Genomic DNA, 27,306 nt, shown 5'->3' on the forward strand with positions numbered 1-27,306 from the left:
GGAACCCCGGAGCCGGGGCGGGGCGCGGCGGGGGGAGGGCGGCGGAAGGGAGCGTGCCGGCGGCGGAAGGCGGGCGGCCGGCGGTTCTAGCAGCTTCCACGGGAGGGAGGAGGAGGAGGCGGCGGCGGTCCCGATGGCCAAGTGGGGCGAGGGCGACCCGCGGTGGATCGTGGAGCAGCGGGCGGACGCCACCAACGTCAACAACTGGCACTGGTGAGCGGCGGGGCCCGGCCGGGCCGCGGGAGGCGCCCCCGGGGCTGGGGGGGACGGGTCGGGCCGTGAGGGCCTGTCACGGAGCGCCCCGCTTCCCCCCAGGACGGAGCGGGATGCCTCCAACTGGTCCACGGAGCGGCTGAAGGCCCTGCTGCTGCCCGTGCGGGTGGAGGGCGAGGAGGGGGCCTGCGAGGTGACCGAAGTGAGCAAGCTGGACGGGGAGGCCTCCATCAACAACCGCAAGGGGAAGCTCATCTTCTTCTACGAGTGGGCGATCAAGCTGGCATGGACCGGTGAGTGGCGGCTTCTCCTGCTTCGAGGCCGGGTTTGAGGGGGAGATTAAGGGTGCCCGCCTCGTTGGGAATAGCAGTAACGAGAAGCGCCGCGTCGTGATGCGCCGTAACGTTGCTCGCAGAACAACCACAGTAAGAAACGTTGGGCTGGACAAAATCGCTGTCATTGCAGGCACCTCGAAGACGGGAGTGAAGTACAAAGGCTACGTGGAGATTCCTAATCTCTCAGATGAGAACGACGTCGATGAAGTTGAGGTAAGCCCAGCTAAAGGCTGGTACTGCTGGATGTGCTGCTGTTCTAGGGAGAGTCCTCAGGGCATGTTTCCTTTGCGTAGAAATTTCCTGTGTTAGAGACTGCTAAGTTCTTATTGTATCCTTTGTCAAATTAATTTTTGCCTTTCATATATATGGGATCTGTCTGGAGCACGCGGAGGGTTTTAGGTGGATGTGTATGTTGCTGTAGGCCGGCAGTAGATGAAGTGAAAGACTTTGTAAAACTGCACTGCTGCTTGTGAAAACGTAGCTGAAGTCCAGCTGTGATGTTGGATCAAGTAACAAAAGGACCGTGCAAGCACGGGTTCGTTAACCAGCACTTGTCCTTCTTGTTTAGATCCTTGTCAGCCTTGCTAAAGATGAGCCTGACACTAACTTGAAGACCCTGATGAAGCAAGAGGGTGCAGAAAAGATCAGAGATGCAATAAAAACTTACATCAGCACTCTCAAAACAGGTATGTGAGAAGGAGAGGTGTTGTGGGACCCTTATGGGTAGCCCTAAATAAGGGTTAGGGGTAGAGAAGAGGAAATGTTCCCCTCCTCAGGAAGGTGTTTAAGAAACAACCGTTATCTTTTTACCTCTTTAGGAAATGGTTAGTGTCTGGCGAGAAGCACTTTTGTCTGCAGACACTGTAGTGCAGCCCAGGTTGACTTTGGTGGGAATCCATTAATAAAGAGTATTTTCTGATGGCTGTCTTTTAAAACTGGGACTGTCCTTCACCTGCTGAAGGTCAGCTATAGGGAAAACGAACCTGGTAACGTGTGTTTGCTACCATGGTGATGCAGAGTGTCAGCCGCTGCGTGTGGCACGATCTGGCCTTTAGTGAGCTCGCTCCATTCGAAGGTGGTGTTTTCTCTACTAGTGTGGCAAAAGAGAAAAGCAGCGCAATGAAAAGGCGTCTGGGGCTATTTGGATTTGAGAATAGCTGACAACTTGAAGTTACTCTGCAGGTTTTGCTGGTGTCGCTGAGTGAGCGGTCTTGGCATCTGGAACAAAAACACTTTTTTAGAAAAATGAATCTCTGATTCCAGCAATGTGCTTTGGTAGAGTTCAGCTCTGCTTTCTAGTACAGGCTGGAAACACTAAAGTTGCTTTTTGTATTTATTTTACTACATTCCACCACAAACACTCGACATTCAAGTTTCTTTCAGTATAAACCACCACAGGTCGCTGGATCAAGTTTCTGTGCCCTTGGGTTTTTAAATTTCACTGTTCAAACTGGGAGGGAGGTGCCGTCACCCAGAGGAAGATGAGAATGATGTTCAGAAAGAACCATATGATCTTGTGGGGTGGAATAAAGAGTAGCTGGTGGGAAATCAGTATTGCAGCATTTGGGGTTACAGAATTTTTCATGAAGTTCTGTTAAACGATGGAATTTTGCCAGTTGGAACAGACAAAGAGGAAGGTGAGATCAAACCGTTCTGTAAGAGGTAAAGGCAGAAGTGACAGAGCTTTAGGAAAAGCAAACGCGATGACGAAACGGGCTGAAGCTTCTAGTGGAGTTACGGAAGTACCAGTGCTGCTGGGCAGGGCACCAGAGAGACCTCCTCCGGGTTTCTGTGTGTTGCCCTGGCATCTGTTGCCCAAAAGGATAAATTGAAGATGGAGTTAGAAGTAACTTTATTCTGTACTACAGCCATCTGAGAAATGGGGAACCAGTCTGAAAAGCAACTTAAAGTTTGATCTGTTTAGATCATCAAGATAAAAGTATCTGAAACCTGACTGCTGTTTGTATTGGGGATTGAGAGGGGAAATAAGCAATGTAAGTGCAAGGCCGGTGTTGGTAGAAAAGTGATGTGTACGATGGTGTGTGTTTAGGCTAGGAACAGGAAGGACGTTCCTAACTCTTGCTGTAGACAGGTTTTTGTATGGCCTTCAGTGGGGAGTAGCGAGTGCAAAATGAGACCTGTTGACCTTTTTTTGTTTGTTTAACTGGTTTCAAGATGGGGCTGCCAGCAAGAGCAGGGGAGAAACCAGGAAGACCCTTTTGATTGTATGTTTCCAAGAAGAGATTAAAGGTCTATTTGATCTATTGTTGGTTTCATGGGCACGTTCCTGTCTTTCCAGAATTCACCCAGGGCATGATACTGCCCACTGTGAATGGTGAACACATGGAAACAACACCTCAGGTGGCACCTAAAGCAGAAGACCGCAAGGTAAATAAAACTGCAAACATGCTTTTGGATCTCTGAAGAAGCATATTAGATTCTGGGGCTTACAGGAACAATGTTGTAGGATATGTGTGCAGTAACTGTCAACCTGTGGTTCAGGCCTGTTTCCACTTGTAGCAGAAATTATTTCTTAATTCAAGCAGACCAATAAATCTACCTTTTATACTCAAACACGGTGTTGCATGTTTCCCCAAGGCCTTTGGTTTTCCCTTGGATACATGACTGTTTACTGAGATGACTGAGAAGAGGTGTGTGTGTTTTTCAGTTGTGTTTGTTGTTTTGTTAGAAGGCTGCCAGCAGCAGTTCTGCCACGTCGCAGTCCAAGTCCATAGGAGTCAAGATCCCTACGTGTAAGATCAGCTTGAAGGACACGTTCTTAACATCTCCTGAGGAGCTCTACCGGGTATTCGTTACTCAAGAGGTAAGTCCAGGCTCGTTCTGGGAGCTGTTTGTTGCACGTAGGAGGTTGTTTGTAAGAAGCGTTTTAAGGCATTCTGTAGGACACTCGCAATACGTGAGAATGCAACAAGAAAGCTGGTCTGCAGAACAGTTGCATAAAGCTCGTGCGTGCGTTTTTCCTGCAGCTGACAAGAGACTGTTAATGCCAGCCAGCAGCCAGCTCCAGACTGCTGTCAGCACCTGGCTGTAGGTGTGTCCCTTACTGCATGTGATCGCATCTCTTGGGATTTGCAGTTGCGTGCTTTTGGATTTTGTTTTTTCCTTTTAAGTTTAGGTGCTATTAGCCTTCTTAGGGAATAGATCCTCTCCCTGCATACTTCTACATGGTGTTGGTACAGACAGTAGCATTGTATCGTTATCTAAACATGGTCTTAGCTTTTGGTTAAATAAAAAATAAATAAATAAAACCATCAAAATGCCATCTTTTCATTGGACCAGGTTTCGTTAAGGAATTCGTCAGGGTAAATCAAAGCATGGTTTAGAGAACACGCATGCAGAGCACACAGTGAAAGCTGGGGGTTCTTTTCCCTTAGTAAGCAAGATGCTGCTGTAGTGGCTATAGCTGTGCTTTTCTGGCCGGGGCAGGGTTTTTGTCTTGTCTTGTTGAAGACCTCATACTGTTAACTCACCTCCTCTTCCAGAAGTTTTGTAGCTAGGTGGGAGCTATTAGGCAATAATTTTGCAAGTGGATAATGTCAAGTAATCCTGGTCTCCTCCTGAATTCTTTTCAGATGGTCCAAGCTTTCACCCACGCACAAGCAGCCCTGGAGGCTGATAAAGGAGGCAAGTTCCAGTTGCTGGATGGCAGCGTCACAGGAGAGTTTGTTGACCTAGTAAGTACTAACTAGTGCAGGTGCATCTTGCTTCGGGGCAGCCCTTTTGTTTTTGAAGCAGCAGTTTTATAATATTGTAGTTGAGTTGTAATTCACTAATCAGGAATCCCTAGCTGGCGTCTGGTAGTTACGTATAATTGCTGTGGCTATTGGAGGGTTCCCTATAGGAGAAGTAAATGCATGGGACTTTAGCCTGGGGAGAAAATCTGGCATCTAGTCCTTCATCTGCCCTGTCTTTGTGTGATTTTAATTAGTTATTGAGGGTGGGAGACGTATTAAAGATAGCAGCTGACCCTTTTCCTCTTCAGCCCTTGTGCCATTAAAGTCTTGTGGACAGGGAATCTGTCTTAGGGACTTTCTTCCAGTGATACATAGTACCTGAACGTGATGTACAGTGTTCAGAACTTGCACCCATATTATGTGGGCTGCTATTGGAGTCTGAATCTCTAAGGCTTCCAAAATTACTTTTTCCCATGTTCTTGCCCATGCCTGCTTCAGGTTTAGCCTGGTCTGCCTTCCTAAAAGAGGGGTGGAAAGAAAGTGCCACTTAAAATCAGTTTGTGGTGTTCTTGAGGGACTTAAGATCCAGCACAGTTGTAGTTGCTTTCAGTTAGACTGGGGGATGTGCAAAAACTACTACGCCTCAGTGTCTCTCTCTGTCTCTTTCCAAGGTCCCTGAGAAGCAACTTGTTATGAAATGGAGATTTAAATCTTGGCCAGCTGGTAAGTAGCCCAAAATGGACTCTGGTATTACAACTGGAGCCTGTGTTGGAAGGATTCTGGCCCCACTTCCCACACAGTGCTCCGGCTAGCGACCAGGGTGCCTCAGCCCAGGTTCATATCCCGCACAGTGGGGTCAGAGTCGTGATCCACTGGTTAGCACCAGCCGAGGATCGGGAACAAGGAAGCAGCAGCTTCAGCTTGCTTGGCTGTGGCTGCAACTGCTTTGAACCCTATGAAAATAGAGCTCTCTCCTCCCTCTCTTTCTGAGGAAGGCCTGCAGCTGTCATAAATAGATCCTACTGGGGAGGATCCGGGGGGAGTCTCTTTTTAAGCGGTGCTGTGCGAGAGGAGTAGAGCGTACCGCATCCTGCTGACAGATTTGTTTTGGTTCCTCCTAGGGCACTTCGCAACAATTACCTTGAGCTTCACTGACAAAGGTGGTGAGACAGAGGTGTGCTTGGAAGGCAAGGGCATTCCTGCCAGCGAGGAGGAAAGAACAAAGCAAGGCTGGCAGCGCTACTACTTCGAGGGCATTAAACAGACATTTGGCTATGGTGCCCGCTTGTTTTAATAATGGTTGTCGGAAAGGCTCTCCATGAAGACTCTGCCACGTGGACTGATACATTTCTCACCTCTCCCTTTCTAAACTTGGCCCTGCTGCTGGGTAGAGTGGGATGACAGGTGATGAGGAAGGCCATTGAGCAGCACCACTTTCAGTCCCTCACTGCTTTGTGCATGTCTCGTGCTGCAGGGGATTCTCTTACATGTACATACTTCTATTGCTAAATAAACCTAACTTAAAAAAACACCACGGTACTTGCGTGTTCAGATCGGCTTAAGTTCAAAGGTTTGGTGGCCAGGCTGAGGGAGGGATCTGTCTGGAAAAACACCGATCAGTGAGGAGTGTTGATCCCAATGTGATTTACTCCTCACTTCTGGGTGAGTGGAGAGCATGAGCCTGATGCAGTTTTTAGTTTGAGCAGCTGCTTGCTTTCTCTCTGCTTTTGATCTGCTAGTAAATGTTTCGAACCCTTCCCATTTTTGAAGGGATCTAAGATCATGTTAAAGCTATCCCTCTCCTCCCTTGCGTATCACTCTCTAACAATCCTTTCATGCACTCATACTAGCCTGCTCTGCAAGAACAATGATTGTTTTGTCACTCAGTGTCCAAGGAAATTAGCAAACCACTGCTGGGCAAACTCACCTACGAGATGGTTCTAGCAAGGGTCAGCTACTGCTAAGAGCTTCAGGCCAAAACAAACTAGACTCAATGGGGGTGGGATTTACTCCTCTAAGATAAACAAGGTGCGGTACTTCTGGCTGACCCCACTTCAGCTGTCGCCTCTGTGGGTGAGGAAGAGCCATTAGCTTGTTGTCTTCTGCTAGTACAGCCTGTTCTCTGAGGTATCTTCTAACATAACATAACATAATATAACATAAACTGGTTATTTGGGGGGAGGGAGGGGAGAGGTGAGTTCCACTTGGAAGCGTCACTCTGCCTAACCTCTAGGTGACTGAAGTGCTAGATTTTACGTTTTAGGCATCAGCTTCTCTTGCGTATTATGGTTATTGCTAGTGGTGATCTGCAGAGCAGCACCAGCAAACCAGTAGTGTTGCTGCATGAGAATAACTGTGCTTTTCTGTTGGGATGTTTTTTGTCTTTTAAATCAGTAACACATAGCCATCCTCATCTGTAGAAGACAGGAAAAAAACATAGCAGGAGGAATGTGGAAAATAGAAGGCAGGAAAAATGTATCTGTTTTTGTAAACAGACACAGTTTGAGTTGCCTTTTAGAACGTGGAGAGCATTTCTAGCTTTTTTCCTCCCACTATTCTGGAGTGATTATTTGTGATACAGTGCTTATGAACATCAAGAAAGTGGTACGAAACAGTTCTATGACAGAAAAGGAAGTTGTACAAAGCACAGGAACCTGTACTTACGGGAGGGCTTCCCTATGTCATGTTTTCCTGGGCATGTCCTGCAGGGCTATCGTCCTTAAAGCACTGGCTGGCTGGGAGAGGGGATGGAGATATTTTCCTGGGGTTCTTGTGCACAGGTGAGCTATCAGTATGCGTCTGGTGGGCTGCAGGAGTCTGACATGATGTGTGCACACCCCGATGTCACTGCGCAGCACGCCTGTGTGCTGTGTTCGGGAATTCCTGGGCAGAATTATGGGAAACTGAACAGCGGGGCCCGCGAGTCTGCTCACAGACAAGACGAGAGCTTTGCTAAGAGCAAAATCATTTAAAATTGAGAAGACGAGCGCACCCAAAGTTAACTCGAGGCAAGCCTGCCTGAATCCCGCTGGCCTCGCGGTGCCCGGCCACGCTGTGGCGGCAGCGTTGCCGTGCCGCAGGGCCCCGCGGGCGCGGCTGAGGCCGGGCGGCAGAAGGCAGGCTGCGCTCATCGCCTGCTGCTGCAAGGTTAGCGAGTGGGACGGGAAGGCAGCTGAAGGGGAATTTTAATTGCCTTCCTTTCATCACAAACGGGGTTTACTTTGGGTGTCCTGCTGCTGCTCTAACAGGAGACGCTTTGGCCTCAGCCAGCGGCTCACAGGCACGGGGCTCAGGGGCTCGGGGTTTGCTCAGAGGCTGCCTGAGGGCTCTCCCAGCAGAGCCGACAGCCGCAGGTCGTGCTGGTGCCGCACCAGCTGGCTCCCTGCCCCTCCGGCTGGCAACTGCCAGCCCCGCAGGATGTGTAGCCGTGCCTTGGCTGCTGTTCTCAACACAATGTATGGGATTAAACCACGGGTGAGGGAAAGCATGTGCTCAAACATCAGGCTAGCACTTAGCCGGAGGCACAGTGAATTAGGATACGCTACCTCTGTAACGGAGCACAGCAGCTGTAATGCCTCACGGTACTCCTGCTGTCCACTTGAAGGTGATCTGAGCCTCACTTTACTGCATGCTGCTGAAAGTCTGCGTGTTCTCAGCAAAGCATCCTGCTTGTTCACCTAAAGCTGACATCTGGTGCGGCTATACAGATGCTAATGAGATGCCCTAGACCTCTGCTTTACTTGGAAGTGTCAGGAGATCCGGACACAGTTTGCAGTCTCTCAGCTATCTGGGGGAGGGATGACTATGTAAGATGAGGAAGAAAAGCAAGTTCATATTCCCATGCTCAGAGGCTCTTCAAGAATATAAAATGACATGGGCTAGGAGGGAAAGTCATGAGAATTCAAGAAAACAAAGTTGTTTTGTTTTGTTAAAAAAAAAAAAAAGAAAGAAATCAGAAGTAAACAGTGAATTTTTCAGTGATAAGAGGTCAGAGGTGGATACTAAATGGCTACACAGTTAAGAGGCACATGGAGATGATGAGTAAGGCATAACCTTACAAATCAAGCAAAAGAATGTGGGGTCCCAACCAAGGGGAGTTGGCCTCTGAATTTCTAACAGCTGGTGATAGGGTGCCACTAAAAGTTTATGGGGCTTCAGAACGGGAGTGGACAAATCCATGGAAGAAAAAAACAACCAAGAGCTACTAAGCAAAATGACCACCACATTTGACTCAGGACATCTCTTGGCCACCAGCTGCTTGCAACGAGGAAAACATTTCAGGGAAGTAGCAATATGCTTGTCCTTCTCTTTACTCATTCTTTCTAGTCATCAACTGTTGACTACTGTAAGCATCTGCTGATTTAGGTGGACTTATGTTATGACCCATTTGTCCCTTGCTGGTGTGTTTTAATCATTTGTTTTTGTGAAACTTCTAAAGGAAAGTCAAGCCACAAATCAAAGAGGGTGAAATCCCCTAGTTTAGGTTGCTACTGAAACTGCTTTGAAACATCATCCCAAACCTACTTCAACACCAGTACTATAAGAACATAAGTTAAAAACCAAACAAAAACAAAACAACGGCAACAAGTTAAAAGTAGTTGAATGTTTCCAGCATTACAAGGTCTGATGCGGTTTACCCTAGAAGACTTGGGGTAAAAAGTAACAACCAGCACACCTGTATCTTCTAAATCAAGTACAGCTTGTATCCTAATTCCTGTCTTTGGTAGAGTATCTGGGCTTTATTAAGACCTGGGGCACTGCTTTGTATGATATTTTTGTTAGTAAATAACGGAAGGCCAAATAGAGCTTTAATGAAGCCAGTATGTTTCAGTATAGAAGGTAATATGATTGACAAAAGTTTAAAACAATTTACACCACCACCAGCACTGTAAAACCCTTACAAGACAAGTGTAGAATTGAAAATGTTCTTGAGCAAATGGAAAAGTGATCCAACAGAAAAGGAAAAAAAAAAGAAGAAAAAAAAAAACATACTTGGCCTTACTGAACTGCAAAGTTTTACACTGGCGCAGAAACAACCAGTAATATGGGTATGTGTACAAGGGGGCAGTGACAGGCTTGGAAGCACATCTGTAAAAGATGTTTAGGCTGAGTGGATTATGGAGACCTTTCGAATGAGCATAAATTTAAATTGCGAAGGAAGAGAACAAAAGCTGCCTGAACAGGCTGGTGTCTGTAGGTATTGTGAAGAAGTCTTTTCACATAGCATTAAGAAAGCTCCAAATGAGACCCTGTGGCTTTGCTTTGGAGCTCAGCACTTCAAGAAAGCCGTGACTTACCTGGAGAAAGTCCACTGCTGGGCAATGAGAACGATCTGAGGTCCAGAGGCACAGCTTCTAGGGAAAGCCTGACAGACTTGCATTTGTTTAGTCTAGAGATGAGAAGATGGGGTGGAGGGGAGTAGGGAGGGAGGAAAGCGGGGAAATAAGGAGTGCAGTGATAAAAATCTGCAAATACATGAGAGGTAGGAGCAAATAAGGAAATAATATGCTCTCCATGACCACTGCAGATAAGATGCAGTAGGCTTAAAATAAAGCAGGAAAGACTTAGGTTGGCTGCTAGGAAAATATGTCTCCCTGCAAGACCAGTAAAGCTGAGGGATACGGTGGCACCTCTGTCAGTGCAGCACTTTAAGACCAGGAGAGAGCGAGACCTGTTGGTGAGGCATGATTTGCTCATGTCCCTGTGGTGGGACTACATGATTTCTGGTGGGCCCATCTAAATCCTTTTTCTGTGGTCCTCCACCCAAGGTGCAAAGATCACGATGGCAGGGGGAGGACATTCTCCTGGCACTTCCAAAGCCCTGAGGCAGCCCTCCCAGAGCAAGCCCCTGCAGGACAAGCCTGCGGGGCCCACCATGGCAGGGAGATGCAGGCTGTGGGCCTGTGTGGGGCCTGGCGAGGCAGGGCTGTGGTCCCTATGGCCAAACCCCCTTGCGGGGTGAGAAGAGTAGCTGACGTGCTTTCAGGGACCTGGAACAAAGCAGGGGGTGGGCCTCACCAGCTGGGCTCCTCTCCAGCATTTCCAAGGGGCAGCTGGCCACTGTGGGGCAGGGGAAGGAGGGTGAGAAATTCCTTTCATGATTGCGAATGTGTGGGCCTATCCTCTGCGGGAAGAGAAGGAGCACATCCCAGCCCACGGACACATTTAGCAGGGTCTCCATGGCCTGGCTTCACATCCCCGGGGCTGCAGCTCAGCGTCTCTCGGCGTGGTGTTGGTGCAGGCGGAGCAGAGGCAGCACCAGGCTGGGCACCGAGCAGGGCCCACCTCTGGGCTCAGGGGTAGAGCAAAGCCCAAGGCAGCAGGTCGTGCTGCAAGCTGCTTAGGCCACCATTCGTGCCACGGGCAGCAAGGCAACTGCTGAAAAAATGCAGCCAATGGATTTTTTTTTTTTTTTAATGCTTCAGTTTTAAGTTAGGACCCAAGGACTGTCACAAACATGTGTTGCTCTTTTCCAGCCCAAGGCCCGGCCTTGTGCACCAGGTCTGCTCCTCTCAGGTGCACGTCAGATACCAGGGAGGTAGCACAGCTCAGCTGAAGCTCCGCACCAGGCTGGCGAACCAGAATAAGACAACTCAACCTGTCTAGAAGTCTTGTGTGTAAAGCAGCGAGCAAAGATGCAGCTTGAGACTTTGCCACAGACTTGCTCTGATCTTGGGTGGCACCTGCAGCTCTGGTGCCTCTTTCCCTCACCTGCAGAACCGTGGTGGCCATTCTTGTTTTCACATCCTTTCCCTGTGGGATTTCTATAGCACAGGGGTTTTGGAACAGAGCTCAGCATCCAGCACTGCAGGGACCTTGTCTTGGGGGATAAAGCAACAGCCATGTTACAGGCAGCAGTAACTACTGACCACCACACCAGGGGAAGAGTGGCTTTGTGCTGCTTCTCCTGCAGAGCTGAGCTCAGCCCGCTGCCCCCGGCTTGGGCTCCAAGCAAGTTTTGGTGCTTCAGAAAACCAGAGGGGAACTCACCATGACGGAGGAGCCTTCTTCTAGAGGAGACATCTGCTGCTCCCAAGCAGGGGCCAGTGAAGGCGCCAGGCAGCTGTGGAGCAGAGCCATGTGCCGGAGTCCCAGATAAACCTTGTCAGATGTGCAGCCAGCACACAGCAAAGGGAGCAAGAGCGAAGGAGGGGAAACAGCTGGAAATAGCAAGAGCTTGGAAGCGGTCACAATTTATGCAGCAAATTAACGGCCACAAAAAGCTGTGATCCCTGGGAAGCTTTGCTAATCCCTCTGCTATCATTAGCTTCTGACTGTGGAGGTTGTTTGCCAAATCAGTTTTCCAGCTGGGGTGATGTTTTTTTTTTTTTTTTTTTTCATCTGCTCTCATGCTCAACACCTGTTTTCAGCAGTGTGTTTGTGTAAGATCTGAGCGTGGAATAAAACCTGGCATCAGGGCTGAGGCACAAGCAGTGCACTTCCTTCTCAGCAGACCCTGATAATCTCATGGGGGGTTTCCATCCCTCTGAGCAGAGCTTCACCCACCCTGTCGCTGCAGTGGCAGCCTCAGGACGGTGTCTGTTGCCTGCAGTTCTGGCAGCCCTCTTCTGCACCCCTCTGCCTCCCATTCCCAGGATGGCAGTTCCTGTCGTTGCTATTAGTTGAACTTCATCAGCACCTTACAGCTCTTCTGTGCTCATGGCACAGTAGACAAAGGCCGTGTCCCACCAACCTTTGACACCAACCAAACCAGGAAATGGGGAAAGAGAGGTAAGTAATAGACATGTGGAAAAGTGATGTGACTTGGTGAAAGTCACGCAGTGAGGTACTGGCAAGGCAAAGAAAATATTCCTCCTGCTTCTTATGCTGTGGCTTCATGTACAGGATGGGCTATACTGACCCCAGGCCTCTGGCTAGTACATGAGCTACATCTGCATCTCTCCACTGCTGCTTCCAGAGTATGAAGCCTTGGATGACTCAGGAACACAGGGGAACCAGAGGCTGCAGAAGCACAGTCCTAAGACAAAATGCTTAAATCCCTTTGAATGAAACATGGATGTTTTGCACCAGACCCGCACACTCATGTATGTAGTGCTGCCTGTGGCTGCCAAGTTGGGAGCCCTGTTGTTTCCAAGCATCATAGACCAAACTGGCAACAGCAATCTTTATTTGCAAAAGACGTCTATAATACATTGGGTTGTTTTTTGTTTGTTTGTTTTTTGGGGGGGGTAGGGGAACAGATGGATGGACAAAGCCTCTACATTCAGTTACGCACATATGCATGCACAAACACATGGTCCCTGTCCACCAGCATCACTCACCCCTGTTCTTCAGCTGCCACAATTGTCACAGACAATAAATACTGCATATAAAGGAACCACATAATATAACACCCTGGGGATGGACAAAGCTCGTAAAAAACAGGAGCTCTGAACTTTCTGCACCACCTCACAGTTCAAGAGTTGGGATTTGAATCACAGTTATGAAAGTATTTGAAGGTGTCCTACTTTGCATCCCTCTGCTGCCATGCCTTCTTATTGGAAATGGGAGCATCAGAATGCCATCAGGTCAGGAAAATCAGATTCCTTTGAGCATTTGTGACCAACTGGAAATCGCTGTCTGCAACATTCTGAAGAGGCTGCATGCATCTCTGCTCTTCCAAGTGTACCTGACACCATCAAATTCAAGTTAAGGAAGCAAAGTCACCAGGTTCCTTGCAATAGAGCTGTGGCCAGAGACCCACAGCATGCAGCGCTCAGTGAAGTGTCATCCTGCTCAAACAAAACAAATGTTCTGGCAACATAAACTTCTGTCCTAACTGAATGACATCAGCAACACGTTTATATATAAAGTGCTTTATTGCAGTCAGAATAAAGAATTCTCTATCAAATTTTGTAGAAATTAAAAAATTATATATATATTATATTAAAAACAATAAATTTAGGGAAGGGAAGCTAAGAGATTCATCATTTAAATAGCAGTGAGCTGGACAGAATCTTTGATGGCATATAAAAATAAAGGCTTACTTAATGTCTGCTTTTCTTATGGTGCTCCGCAAAGCCTCCTGGTGTGTAAGGTGCTTGTGTGAGGAACAACGCTGCTTCTTGTTTCTCATGCTCCAGTTCATGCGTGTATCTTCCAGACCATAAGGGCAGCCAGGCAGAGTAGCCACCCGGCTTTCAAACAGATTTTAGTGGGGACTTCATGCAAGATATATTTCTACTTGCCCTTGGACAAGAACTACATTTATTACAGAAATTATAGATTAATTTTTGGGGGGTTAGACTGGTTGACGTCCCCAGTATTAAAAGGGGGAGGATGCAATTCCTGGGTAACAGTCCTTATTATAAGAGCACTTCCTCAGCGACCAGCCAGTCTAACGAATTGGCTGAGCTATTGAAAACCTCTTTGAAGAAAGACTATTTGCAGAGGCCCTACTTCCATGTGTGGGTCTAGTACTGGTCACTAAGAACATATGGTTGGTTGCTTTACCAAAAAGGTCTGATGATAAATACACTCCTTTAAGAGTCCTCTGTTGGTACTGATGATGTATGGTATGGGAGGAGATATGGAGATGCTCTGCTGGATGACAGAAGGCAACAAGCTCATCCTTCCACAGCCTCAGCCACTTGATTTACTCACTCCCAGTACAAACACCTCTGTGTCTGCAGGTGAGCCTCCTTGCACAAGTCCCATGCTCCCAGAACCAACCCGCCGTATCACTGCCAACCCTTCTTACCCACCTCCTTGTGAACTCTTTATAAGAAGCTAAGAAGCAAAAGACCACTTCGTCTAGGGAGCATGTAAGTAATGGTAGTGAAAGTTTACCAGGGTCTGGGTTGCCATCCATGCCCGTTTGGTTCTATCTTCCTTCTTGTTTTTTACATAATACTTGTCATTTTTGATTGCATGCGTTTTGGAAAAGGGGCTGTACCTGCTTGTTTTGTTAGTATCCATAACTGAGTTCGGTGGATACAAGTATGGAATAATAGCTAAACAAGAGTAGTTCAGCAATAACTTCATTAATACTTTTGTTGTACTAGTAATGAAGTCCTACATACTGATGACCATGGATGCAATATTCTATTAGTAACCAAAGCAAAAGGATCAACAGATACTCAATGTATATAAGATAGTATCAATGTATATAAGATAGTCCTAGAAAGACTGCCCAAGGAGCTCTCTGACTATGAATGCTCACTCGTGCTGGAGAAGGCTCCTGAAATAAGAACAGAATTAGCACAAGACAGTCAACCCAAGGCCATCTGAACCTACACAGACGCTTTTTGGTCTAACAGTGTTCTGCAGAAAAGGCATGGAATAAACAACTGCCTTTGTTGAAATCTCTAGTCTAGAAATGACTCCATTCATTTGCTTGACTTACTCTTTTATTTCCTGATTCATAAAACTTGCTAAATGAAAGCAGTGAACAGCTTCAGCCATGTTCAACTACCGAATGTCCAGAGATAAAGGTGCTCAGCCCCATTTCTCTGTGGGAAGTTTGGGAGCTTGAGAGCTCCCCAAAATACGATAGGAGAAACTGCCAAGGACGTATGAAAAGCTGGAAAAAAAACAGGCAACACCAAAGTGGCAATGGAGAGCGTCACAATCTGTAGACACCATGTATTGATATTAACCATTGTGTTTCTTCCTCATTTGGAGCCACATTTGCTTGCCTGTCAAGCCTGGAGAGCAGCAGGGCGTGACCAGGACTTGCTTTCTCTGGGCTGCCTCTTGTGGAGGGTTTGGGCAAACAGCATGGAGAAGGATGAAAGGTGAGCAGCAGACTAGAAAGGGGGCAATGCTGGGTGCTCCCAGTGGTGACTTGTCCCTTTTTGCCATGGGGAACTTGGCTCAGTGATTTTTGCTCCTCTCCAGCAATGGCATGAGTGGTGGCTTGGCTGCTGTGGGAGGAAAATGTAGGACTTTCTGCTGAGCCATGTTACGGTTGCTCCCAAGCACTGAAACCTGCTGGGGAGCTGAGATGCAAAGCAGAGCTGGTGATGGGACTTGTACAAGTCCTGCCACCCTGCCTGCCTGAGCACTGAGGCAGAGGGGCTACAATGTGGACCTGTGGTTTTTCCCCATGACAATCTCCTTCTGAGGTCCACATCTTTCAAGCTTTGGCAATGAGTGCTCTCTTTCACAGCTAAAACCACAGAGGCAAGGTGCTCTTGCCATGGAAGCCCACGCAGCCATACTTTTGCCCTGCATACTCCCAAGCTCTACTCGTGACCAGGCCCTTTCCCTTTTCCCCTGACACTGGCCACCACCTCCTGCCCCCATCTCTGCACTGCCCACAAGTGAGTAGTGGTGGGGGGACCTGCCCCAGGTGGCACGGCAGGGGTGACACAGTGACACTCCTGCACCCTCACAAATCGAGACGAGACCCTGCTCCATGCAGCCCCACAAGGAGCCCGCCAGCAGGGCTGGGGCTCGGAAAGGATGCACGAGGGATGGCTCCAGCCCTCGCAGCATGGTCCAGGGCAGGACCTGTCGGCAGCCAGGTGCACGGTGGCCCCGTGGCCTCGTGTCTCCTCCCAACATGGCTGTGGCTAGTACTCCTTGGCCTCCTGCAGCTGAGAGAGGTACTCTTCCTCGGCCGGGTTGTCGGCACACCGCTGCCCGTTGTTGGGTGGCCGCACGGCGTGGTACCGGCTCCAGTCGCCCTTGCAGAGGATCCAGGGCAGCATGTCCACCTTGTAGTGCAGCTCTGGGGAGAACTCGGTGCTGATGAGGTTGGGGACGCCGGCACCCTTGCCCCGGGTGATGAGGCGGGTGTGCTCGTCATAGCAGCAGTGCTGGGCCGCCAGCGTCGTGCTGTCCAGCGAGAGCATGGAGCGCAGGCAGAAGCGCGCCGTCGGCTTGTAGATGTCCAGGCGCTCCTTGGGGCCGCTGGCGTCCCGCCAGCGGAAGCTCTTGCCCTGCCGCTCATCCCGCAGGTTGACGGCGCTGTAAACGGCCTCCAGCGGGTAGGAGCAGGGGCAGCTGGGCAGGTCCGTCAGCACCTTGCTGAGGTACTTGGTGAGGAAATCGCTCTTGCAGTTCAGCCACTTCTCACAGCTGTCCACGTCTGGGGGAGAGGCAGTGAGAGGGTGAGGGCATGAGCACGCCTCTTTGCCCCACCACCGCTTGCCCACAGCCTTGCCAGTCCCACCAGGAGAGCCCTCAAACCCTTGGCAGAGCCACCAAGCTCCCTTGGAGGGGAAGGATAGCAGCATCCCACCATGAGGCAGCTGCAGGAGTGTGGGCCACAGGCTGGCTTCAACCAGTGTGCCACAGAGTAGGACTGTGTCCACCACATCCTAGCAGGCTGTGGGAGTCACTGGGTGTCCCAGCATTGCTGCCTTCTAGCACCAGCCTGCACACGGCAGTGACAGGACTGAGGTTTGGACACCGGAGCCAGAAGCCCTTGGCACTGCCCTCCCTACCAGCTGCATGTCCCCACAGGGTTTTGCGTGAAAGCACCCAGGCCCTGGTGTGAGGATGAGGCAGAGGCTGACCTGAGTTGAACAGCTCCGTGGTGTTGTCACTTCTGAAAGGAGTCTCCTCTGTGGGGAAGACCATTTCCCCCTCTGCTCCTTGAGAGGGAAAGAAAAGGAAAAAAAAAAAAAAAAAGCAAAGGGATGGACTGAATATCATGTTTCCTTCCAAAGGGCACCTCTCCCTCTACTGTTTTGGGGACTCGGCCCTGTGCCTGCAAGGAGGGTCTGTGAGGAAGACACGCAGGACAGGCTGGGCCAAGAGGGCCCAGGCCCAGGGCTTATGCAAATCCCAGCGGATGGAGCTGGCTTTCTGTAAGCCTCGGGACTAGATTTCAAACTCCCTGTGAGAGAGGTGCAACGAGCTGCATGTGGAGCTGGGCTCCAGCTCCACTATCCCTGGGCTTCACACAACTGCCTGTGGAGCGATGAGGCCCCACCAGAGCTTCTTCCTAGAAACAAGCACCCACATTAACCCAGAGCATATCCAACTCAACTAGCTCTTGAACCATGAGCAACACCCTGGAGAAGAGGGACTTTGCACTTGAAACCTGGGTCTGTGCACAACATTTTTGGGAACAAGGGTCCTCTTGCTGACCTGTTTGCCATGAATGTCCCTGCCCTGGGCACAGCCCACTCCCCGTGCCCCCTCTCCCTCCCCATGGTGCCCCAAGCCCAGCTGCAGCAGCAGGGGAACAAACCCGTGCTGGGGTGGGACAGTGCCCCGAGGGTGCTCAAGCACTGGGGTGGCCGGGGGCTCACCAGGGCAGCGCAGCAGGTCACAGGTTCTTGACTCTGTTGCTGTGCAGGCATAGCCACAGGACCGGGTCCTCTTCTGGTTGCCGCTGCCACAGGTGACGCTGCAAGGGGACCACGGGCTCCATTCCTCCTCATCTTCATAGTCTGCACATGGCATGGGACAGGCAGAGAGGGATGAACCTTGCAGAAAGCCTCGGCAGAAGGGGAGCCAGCAGCCACCCCAGACATCCCCCAGCTCTGTCCTGCCCCCAAGATGCCATTTACACAGGGCTACCCGGAGGTGTCTGGCCACATGGTGCCAAGGGCCAACCCTTCCCTTGCTGGCAGCCCCCAGGCAAAGGCTCTCATTCTCACAGCCTTGTTCATGGCCGTAGCGACCCAGCTGGGCATCACTGCCCGTTCCTGTCCTCACCAGACCTGCCCGACAAACCAGCCACAAAGCTGCCAGAAAACGCTGTCTGGTTACACACTCATGGATGGGAAACTCCAGGAGGAGTTGTGCTGTGCTCCCCTGGCCTGCCACCCTGCTGGTACTCACATCTAACCTCTGCAGTACCTCTCCTGGGAGATGCTCAGGCATGCAGCAGAGATTTCTGGCTCTGGTGTCACCTCAGAGAACTGTTACAAGGGCAGCAGCACTCGCAGCTAAACATTTGCACCATATTTCTAGTCTGAACGTGTATGCTGGAGCCCACGCTTTGTCTGATGACACACAAGGGAAACTCCTGCTGTGAAGCTGGCGTGCCAGGCTGCTGGCAACCCCAGCCAGGTGCTGCCCGTGCTCCCTGGTGTCCCTGCTTATTTTCTAACAGGAGCTGAACACAAGTACGCATTGGTCCCTGGTGCAAGGGCGCTCATCCTACAGTGAGATAGGGCTTCAGTCAGGCCAGGCAGGGGAGGACAGCGGTGGTTTGCAGGCCAGGTGCTGCTGCTCATGCTTGAGAGGACTCACCGTAATTATATTTTTCCTTAAAGATCCAGTTCTTCTGCCCAGGCCACCGCTGATCCCAGTCACCTCCCACTCCACTGAGCATGGACTCTTCCTCCTCATAGTCTGCTGTTGCGTAATCTTCCTCCTCCTCTTCCTCCTCTTCTTCCTCCTCCTCCTCCTCTTCCTCCTCCTCCCTGTCCCCTACATCCAGATTGTCATCCTCTTCCTCCTCCTCCTCCTCTTCTTCCTCAGTGGGGTCAGTGTATTCCCAGAAAAGAGGCCAGAAGAGGTCCTTGTGGGACAGCCACTCAGAGGATGTCAAGGACCAGTCATTGCTCGTCTCCTTCAACAAGTCCATCTCCATCTCAGCCTGAGGATCGTCCACTACTTCAATGGTCACCTGGAAGCCAGACACAAGGCAAAGCAGTGAGACAATGGCCTGGCCACAGGATGTCCCCTGGCACAGGGACCGCCTGTGCTCTGACTCCACAAACACAAGCACAAGAGGTCATCTCAACTGGAGGGGCTGAGCAGGGCCAAAGTGGGAGGCGCTGCTTGTGGCTGCTCAGCATGCTGGCCTGGGGGTCTGGTGGTCACCCAAACAGCAGAGCCACAGAAACAGACCCTGCTTTCAAAAGTTTTCCTGTCAGGGAATCAAATCAGGCTGGGGAGCCCAACCCATCCCGCCCAGCCCCGCTCCCCACCTGGATGTTGGGGTTCTGGGCACTCAGGTCGACGTTGGCCAGCCCGGGCAAGCTCTGCAGGTCCAGCACGAAGGGCAGGCTCTCCTCCTGGCCAGGACCGCTGGGCTGGGGCACCGCCGGGCTCCTCGCCGCCTGTTGAGCTGCCCCACGGCGCCGGTGCCGCCGTGGGCCCGCCTGCCCGCTCCGCCGCAGGCCCCGCGCCTTGCCCGACGGTGGCAGCTCCTCGTCCCCGGCGGCACGGGGGTGGGACGAGGCAGAGACCTGCAGAGGGAAGAGGCTGTGAGGACGGGTTCCTCGCCTGCCCTGGCACCTCCTGAAGGTGGCGGCTGCCGAGCAAAGGGAAATCTGGCAGGAGCGGGCAGGGACCCTTGGTTGCAAACGGCTGGGCTGGCCTCATGTCCCCACGTCCCTCACCTCCATGCTGGCACAGAAGGGCGTGAGTCAGAGGGATGGAAACCGGAGATGGGAACAACTGGCAAAGCCCCCCGTGGCACGGGTGTTTCTAGGAAGGCCCTTGGGGCCCTGTGGCTCCACACGGGGCACAGAGGTGCCCAAAGCCCCGGCATCTCAGCCAGCAGCGTCTATTTCTGGCTGCCCAGCTGAAACCCCCTTTTGTTCCCAAGCTCTCGCCCTCTGCACCAGCCAAGACTAGAGCGGCGAGATTAACGAAGAGAGCGGCATGCCCCTCCCCACGGGGGATGCGGGGAGGCATTTCTACCTGCAATTAGAGCCAGATGGTTTGGGGAAGGACTCTCCTCCCTTTCATCCTGATCACTGGAGCACTTCAAAGGCAGCTGGAGCCCAGCCAGGCTCTCATGAGCACACACAGCCTGTCCCCAGCCTTGTGCCCGCACATCAAAGCCTGCGCCCCCCTGTCCCTGGGGGAGGGAAAAGAGCAGCAGGGACACTGCTGGTCCCTTGGCTGCTGACCAGAGCGGGCTGGATGCAGGGCAGAGCCTGTGACAGACTTCACCAGATGGGCCCTGAGGAGAGAGGGCTGCGGGAAGCAGGGAGGTTGTGCCACCCGCCCGGGAGGAGCCTTCGAGGCTCCCTCCTCTCATCCAGCACCGCAGGGTGCAAGGCAAATGGGGCAGAGACAGAGCCCTCTGCCCTCCTGTCCATGTGTTTTTGGGGAGCAACTCATGGGAAGGATACTTGGCTCCGCCCCAGCTCCTTGCCATCTCTCCTCTTGTGTCAGGCCCTCCCGTCACCCTACAGTGAGGCACACTGCGGTAGGACACCCCAAACCTTCCCCGTGCTGCTCCTGGCCGCAGCACAGAGCTGTGCCTCCTCAGGGAGAGAAGCATCCCGATGCAGGCCCTTCCAGGGACACAGGGGGACAGCTGGCCATGTCCTGGGTGTGCTCGGTGAGCACGGGCCACAGGACACTGCTCGCTGGCACTGGGCTTGCTCCCAGCTGCGTGTGCCTAACGCAGCCCCTGTGCAAGCACGGCCAACAGCACACTCAGCCAACAGACACCGGTGCGTAGTTTGCAATGAGCTTAATGGGGCTGGGTAAGTTCATTTCACAGATGACCCAAATTCAATACACATGGAAACTGAGGTCTCCTCTAGCAATGAGATCTGAGCTCACCCAAGGACGTCACAGTGACCGAGCCAGGAACAGACTCCAAGTCTCTAAACTTACCCTCAGTGCCTAATTCAGATTTTACGCCCAAACAAGCTCAAGAAATTCAGAGTGCTGTTCCCACAGGGAAAATGTAAAACTGCCACAGGGGAACTGGCTGTGAGAGCGTTACCGGGCGGGCAGAGCTCTCTTTGCTCTCAGATCCTTTGGGGGCACAAAGGCCCCTGCGGGTGTCCACTCTTGGTGGCCCCCATGGGTGACCCCCACCGAGCTGCACCTCTGGCAAGGAGCAATTTGTTCTCCATTTCGCTTCCAGCAGCCCCCGTGCCTGCCTCCAGCTCCTCCACAAAGAGCTTCCCGGCCCCACAGCCGCTGAAGGGCTGCCACCACCCGCGCGGGCTCTGCGGTGCAGGGTGTCACGGGAGTAACTCCTTCGGTGACAGTCACTGCACCGTGTATCCAACCTTTCCCTCATCCCAACACGTGCATCGCTCTGAGGCTTTGCTGGGTTAAAACTTGGCCCTACATCAGAAGATGTCCCTCCTGACCGAGGTCTCTGCCCTAGCTGATCAAGCTGTGGATTTTAGCCAGGTCCTGTGCAGCCCAGTGCGCCTCCACCCTGCTGCGTGGGTGCATCATCCCCGTGCCACTGCGGGGTTCCTATAAGGGCCACGGGCAGCTGTCCTCGAGGGTTGCAGCCCCCCACGACACCCACCCTCTCCTCAGCCCTGCCCAAGCAACAGCTGGATAAGGCTGTCAGGCCTGGAGCTGAGCTATTATGGTGCATTAGCTCACAAAAAATAAGAGCTTGCCTGTCTGGAGTGAAAGTGATCTTAAGGCTCTGTCGAGGCTTTGCATGGGGTTTGTGTGCATGAGGTCACACACAGCATCTCCTCTCTGGGCCAAACCTGGCCATCAGTAAACCACTGCACGTTCAGCAGCTCCCCTCTCCTTCCACCGCCAGGAAAGCACATTTGCCACCACACACCAGAAGCAGAGAGCACGTTGCCTGGAGCCCTTCCCAAGTAGTCCAGGCTCTCCCGCATGTAGGACCACCTAAACACTTCAGGGCACAAACTCAACAAAGATGTTAGGAAGTGGAAGGAACTCACCAGCAATTCACCCGGTGCCAGGCCTGTTTTGTACATGAAAGGGGTAAAGAGGTGTATGGAAAAGGTATAGGGCAAGGCCACGCATCTTTTCTACGGAGACTAAAGGCTGATATTTTCCCATTTCTAGTCTGAACACCTCTATTAAAGTTGCTTGGAAATCTGAAGATGACAAAGAGAATAGCTGCAAAACCATTCCAAGGGATGGAGAGATTTTTCCAGTGAAAGACTTGTCCAATTCAATTTGTTTGTCAGGTTAAAAAGATAAAGCGATGACTTGATTTCCTGGTTCTTTAAGGAAATAATCCATCAGGCACCAGGGACTCTTTAATCTAGAACAGAAACGCATAATAGGAACCAACATTTGTGAGTCAAAGCCAGACAAATTCAACTGAAAAATAAGGACCATGCTTTTAGCACTGTAGGTGACTAACCACAGGAACAAGCTAACAAGGAAAGTGGCAATATCTCTTGTGGAGACAGTCCAACACAAGGTACGATCTCAACACATATGTACAGCATCTGTGCTGTGGAAGGAACTTGGAGATCTGATTATTTCCTCTGGTCTTCTTAAAATATGCAACTTGGCTATAAACTTCTCTGAGACTCTGAACTAAGCCTGTGTTAAGAAACCACAAGAATGACATTCACACACCGCAGCTCTGACATAAAAATGATTAGAGATGTGAGATCTCAGACCCTACAGCACTTTAAAACCTGAAAGCATCACCAGATCAGTCCCTGTGCTGGGCTGTCCTATGACAACCAGGGACACAACTTTGCTGCCACCAATAATCGCCGCCACTTGTTCTCGCCACGTGTTCTTCAGCATCTCTGTAGGCACTGAAAGCTGCCAGCGCTCAGCACGTTAACCCACTGGCAGCGCTCTTTGCAGCTCCACACATCGCCGAGCAGAGCCACTCTTCGTTACAGGGCTAAGCCCAAGCCAAGCACGCGTGAGTCAGCTCTCTGGGGAGCGAAGCATCGCCGCAGCCTGTGCATCGCTTCCACCCACATCTATCCTGAGCCAATTAGCAGGAACATAAACTCGTTTAGCTTGAAACCTGTGCACATGGGAGTCAAATCGGAGGCAATGTCCAGGTTGTGCTTTGGGCTCGTTAACACTGCAGTGAAGAAAATGACATATTTGCTAAAGGCTGGTGTTGCACTGTGGGCTATAATTATAAGGAATGTGGTTTTTTCTTGCTTAATCATTACTGCTTGTATTGTTTCTTTTGAATGGCTTTACTGAAACAAGAACCCAACCAGAAGTATTTATCATTTCCTGAACAGAGCTGAGTCTACACAAGTGTCTTCCTAGTGTGCACAGGGGTGCAGGCTGATGGATTCAGAGGGAAGCCCATCCCGGCTGGAGCAGCTCCCAGGCTTCAGTCAGGGCATCTGTAGAAAGGCTCAGAACAGCTTTTGCTGGCCGGAGTGGGTGAAAGGGGAGGTTATTACAGTACTAACTAGTAACACTGTTAGGTCTCCTTAAAATAAAGGAATTATTTAAATAATAAATCTCCTTAATTATTTAAATAATAAATCTCCTTAAAATAAAGGAAAAGTCTAACATTTAACAGTGGGGTCATCAACAGGAACAAATTCAGTGTGCCACTCCGCCTCTGCAACGTAAGGCGGTGGACACCTCCAGCTCCTCCTCTTCTGCCCCAGGTGACAGACACCGCTGCCAGCAAAGGGCTGCGGTGCAGGTAAAGCACAGGACCGGCATCTCCCTGCTGCTCCCCTCACTCATCCACCAACTCACACAAGTTCTTTCTTTTTTGTTTGTTTTTGTTTCGTTTGTATTTTTTAAATAAAGACACAAGCAGCTCCCGTCACCTTTCGGGAGAGCTCTGCAAGTGCTTGTGGAATAGATAAGCCACTTGGTTACCGTTCTGCTGTGGGCAGATCCTGTTTATGACAGGCCAGTAGGAGCTGGCAGCAAACTGTGGGCTGTGCGGATCATTGTTACGCCCCCACGATTATAGTTTTCACGCAGTTGTCAAAATACTTCAGATCATGAGGAAACACTCTCTTCTAAATGGCCGCAACCCAATCGTCCCGAGCAGGGAGCTGCAGGAGGCAGCATCAAAGGCTTCCTCGTGTCTCTCAGTTATTTTCGCGATTGCAACAGCTGCAATCTCAAAACTCTTTCCAAGCTCTGGGACCGTGCTGTCTCGGAGGCACAGCCAGCCCCGGCGTGGAAGACACCACAGCATGGAGAACCAACAGCACGCAGCACTGCGAGGAGCAGGGACACAGCGTGGTTGTGTGCAAGGCCCAGATCAGGGCGGGCAGGGTGCCCTCAGCGCTCCTCACCACACGTCCACAGCCGCACAGCCCGGACCCTTGCAGCAGGCTCTTCTGCGGGCACCTGGACCTGAAACGTGCCCACGGTGGCCTCAGCCAATTTCCCAGGCCTCTCGTGACATGAAGAAGGCAAGTAGGAGCCCGGTGGCTTTTCAGCTCCTGTGGCATACTCAGGGATGCCCCTGAGGAAGGTCCCCCTAAAAGCTACCACAGCTCAGCTTCTCCTGAGGGAATCTCAGGAGGGATGCAAACAAACCACGCCGCATTGCAGGACGTCTAGTCGGCACTGCTGAGGTGCCCCAGCACGGCACCTGGCTTTCCTCGCTCCGGGACACGGTGCCCAAGGGCCGGAGCTGCTGCAACGCAGTGCGGCGCTGGGTGTGGGACCAGGGTCCCCATGGAGACCAGGCAGAGAGGGGGACAGACACAGCCTCTGGTGCTCTCAGGCAAAGCCCCTTGCTCGGGCACATGTTTTTTGTTAACATAGTTGAGCTGTAATATGCGTAAGCTCTTAATGCATCTGACTGAGTTGCCGTTAACTTGTTCCAGCTCTAAAACCCATGTGCTCCAGTAACCATTAACTTGTTCCAGCTAATGATATACATTTGTCAGCCTGCACACCGCAGCCCTCCAACTGCTCCAGCTGCTGCCTCCGCCACCACCGCAGCCCGGGCAAAGCCGTGAAACCAAAACCCCCCAAACGCAGCGAAGCCAGTGCCCCCGCTCCCTCCCTCCCCCCAGCCAACGTGCCATGGTTCCTGCCAAGCTGCCTGGGTTTCTTTTTCCCAAAGAGAGAAATTGGAGGAACCAGCTCAAAGCCAGCCACCCGCTGCAAGGGGGAGACCCCAGCCATCACCCTGCTTCTTCCCCGAACCCACTGGCGCTTGTCCCGAAGTGTGCACTGCCACGGGGTGGGATGGAGGAGCACCTGTAGGGCAGCGTCCCCCTGCCAGGATCGCATTATGCCCTTCGTCATGCGATGAAGGCTGCCCCGGCTTGGGACGTGTTTGCAGCCCAGACCGGGCCAGCCAGCAGCTTCTATTCCCCAGTGAGACAACCCTACCACAGTGGCCAGGCTGCGTGCAGCTGGGTCCTGGCCTCGTGTCCATCCAGTGGTGCCGGAGACCAGCAGAAGGTGGCAATAACCAGGAGGAATTTACTGCATTTTGTTCCCTTTGAAGCTATGCCCTTCCCCTGGAGACTAAAGCAATCCACAGCCAGTGCCCTTCACACCAAAGCCACCTGGGACTCCCAGGCAGGTGGGTCACTGTCCTCTTGGCATCTTCATCTCTTAAGTACCGAACAGCTTCTCAGATAAGCCCCAAACAGCTTCCCAAATGAGCCCCAGGAGTCCCAACGCACAGGGAAGGCACAAAAACTGAGCAGCTCTGAAACACCGTGCAGCCTGATGGTTACGGCTGGCCATGTCAAAGCATCCGATAGCTTAATGAAGGTTCCCTGCAAAAAATGTTCTATTAATAAAAAAGTCCTTGCATTTTTACAAGCTTCTGTCTGAAACAGAAACAGTTTTACACAGAATCACTGCTGCCATCTCTTCCCTGCTTCTTGGCCATGAGCTCCAGCATTTTCAATGAGAACTGAGGCTGTGTCTGATGCGTGCTCAGGAGGACCGAGCGGCATGGTGCACCTTGCTGTCATGCCTGCAGGCTTCCCTACGGGAAGTGTCCGGGTGTCTGGCCTGGGAATTATCCTCAGTGGAAGAATATTTATCGATATCATGGGAAGCAGAAGGCTCTGTTTCCCACTCCCTGCCCAAGACACTGACACGAGCACAGGAGCTGTTACTCCCTGGCACACGCACCACGTTGCCTCGCTTCTGTTTGCAGCTGGGCTTGAAGGGGCCGTGGCTGAGGCACAGTCTCCCACCTTATCTGTCTTTAAGGAGAAGGTCTGCAAGAGCCCGACACCCTTCCCCTATCCTGGCTGGTGCTCAGCCCCGGTTTCAGGTGCTGGGGAGCTTTTGGCCACTGCTGACTGGGAGCAAAAGAAAGGGGAGTGCTTCCCAAGGGGTGCCTGGCTGACTGGGAACGGCTGCTCCCTCCAGCTGGGAAGCCAGAGGGCCGGGCAATGCCCTGCGGAGCGATTTCTGCCTAATCCCTTCCCTTACATGTGCCTTTTACAGGAGCCCCTTTGATTGCCACAATGGGACCGCAGCAGACCCATGTGTGCGGTGAAAGGGGAAGGAGCCCCCTCGTCGAGCAGCTTCCCTACACCCGCTCCCCATTGTTTGCGCTCCTGACTCAGCCCCAGGGCGGCAGGGTTTTCAACTGTGTTGACTAAGATAATTTGGCACTTCTCAAAAGGAAATTTGCTACAAAGGGTAAAGTACCTCCCCGCGCACAAAGAGGCCCTTTCAGAGCGGAAGGATGCTTCAGTGCACGTTTTGTACCCGCAAATCCGACCTCCGCCAAGGACAAAGCCAGGGACAAGAACGCTTAATTGCTGAAGAAATGAAAAGGTAAAAAGCACATCCGCAGGCAGAGCGACTCTGCTACTGACCCAGCCGCACCGCACGGCCCGGGGGCTCCCCGGCCCAGCAGCCCCCCACAGCCTCCCCCAGCACCCCTGGCACTTGGTTTTTTAAACTTTATTTCCCTTTGCCACTCTCACTGCCCGTGCGACCGGTGAACAATAAGTGCTGTTCTCCCTTCCTTAATTCTCACGGGCCAGGCGCCAGTCCCGCCAGGTGCTGCGGCCAAACGCAGCCCTCACGCAAAGCCTGGCGTTTCTTTTGTTGCCGTCCCTTACCTCTTATCCGGGCAGCCGGCTTGCAGCCTCAGACCAGCGGAACCCCAACAGCAAGCCCTGGCCTGGATTTCCACCTTGCAGCCCCCCAGCAGCATGGGGGACAGCTGGCAGCCCCCGGCGAGCCCAGCAGAGCCAGGTTTGGCACCGCGGCACGGTTCACTGCTGGGACGCTCGCTACCAGCACCAGCACCGCTGCTGTCACTGTTACCGGTATTTCTGTGCACAGCTATTTAAGTGGGTGTATCTGAATGCAGTTTTAATCCCTTCCAGTGCTTGCCTTTCTAGTGTGCTAGAGCATCACTTATTTTGTATTTACTGGAAGAGCACGAAAACTGGTTTGTATCATCAGAAAGAAGCCAAACATCTATTAGCAATGCTGAAAGCCAATATTTTGAAATCCAGGGAGTTTATCAAAACATATTTTGCATTTAAACCCCCTGACTTCAT

General features: G+C 51.6%; 2 protein-coding genes across 8 annotated transcripts in view; one reads left to right on the top strand and one right to left on the bottom strand.

The window, feature by feature from the left end:
• On the top strand, window positions 1-14,026 carry AHSA1 (activator of HSP90 ATPase activity 1). 5 transcript variants are annotated; one of them, XR_013951474.1, is made up of 11 exons: window positions 1-213; window positions 316-506; window positions 679-761; window positions 1,117-1,234; window positions 2,848-2,936; window positions 3,238-3,372; window positions 4,142-4,243; window positions 4,915-4,966; window positions 5,365-7,023; window positions 10,720-11,974; window positions 12,089-14,026. XR_013951474.1 is itself a non-coding variant. In XM_080592799.1 (9 exons), the coding sequence occupies exons 1-9, from the start codon at window positions 134-136 to the stop codon at window positions 5,535-5,537; spliced, it is 1,023 nt and encodes a 340-aa protein (XP_080448925.1). In that variant the 5' UTR covers window positions 1-133; the 3' UTR covers window positions 5,538-8,168. The 5 variants fall into 5 exon arrangements, 1 of the variants encoding a protein (XP_080448925.1); XR_013951475.1 differs by having other exon boundaries at window positions 12,162-14,026; XR_013951473.1 differs by having other exon boundaries at window positions 10,720-14,026.
• ISM2 (isthmin 2) overlaps window positions 12,355-27,306 on the bottom strand; it is an 18,765-nt gene continuing 3,813 nt past the window's right edge. For 2 of the 3 annotated variants that reach the window (XM_080592796.1, XM_080592798.1), the window contains exons 2-6: window positions 19,081-19,341; window positions 18,398-18,776; window positions 17,449-17,589; window positions 16,708-16,785; window positions 12,355-16,277 (exon numbers count right to left, since the gene is read on the bottom strand). In XM_080592796.1, the coding sequence (XP_080448922.1) occupies window positions 15,760-16,277; window positions 16,708-16,785; window positions 17,449-17,589; window positions 18,398-18,776; window positions 19,081-19,341 (1,377 nt within the window). In that variant the 3' untranslated portion in view covers window positions 12,355-15,759. The remainder of the gene's footprint in view (window positions 16,278-16,707; window positions 16,786-17,448; window positions 17,590-18,397; window positions 18,777-19,080; window positions 19,342-27,306) is intronic. The other variant, XM_080592797.1, reaches the window with a different exon arrangement.

Source organism: Anser brachyrhynchus (assembly GCF_964034855.1).
Source record: "Anser brachyrhynchus genome assembly, chromosome: 5".
Classification (NCBI taxonomy): domain Eukaryota; kingdom Metazoa; phylum Chordata; class Aves; order Anseriformes; family Anatidae; genus Anser; species Anser brachyrhynchus.

Coding starts and splice junctions, on each gene's coding strand:
- AHSA1 (XM_080592799.1), top strand. CDS start 134: ATGGCCAAGTGGGGCGAGGGCGACCCGCGGTGGATCGTGGAGCAGCGG. Junction 214..315: donor AACGTCAACAACTGGCACTG/GTGAGCGGCGGG, acceptor GCTTCCCCCCAG/GACGGAGCGGGATGCCTCCA. Junction 3,373..4,141: donor GGGTATTCGTTACTCAAGAG/GTAAGTCCAGGC, acceptor AATTCTTTTCAG/ATGGTCCAAGCTTTCACCCA.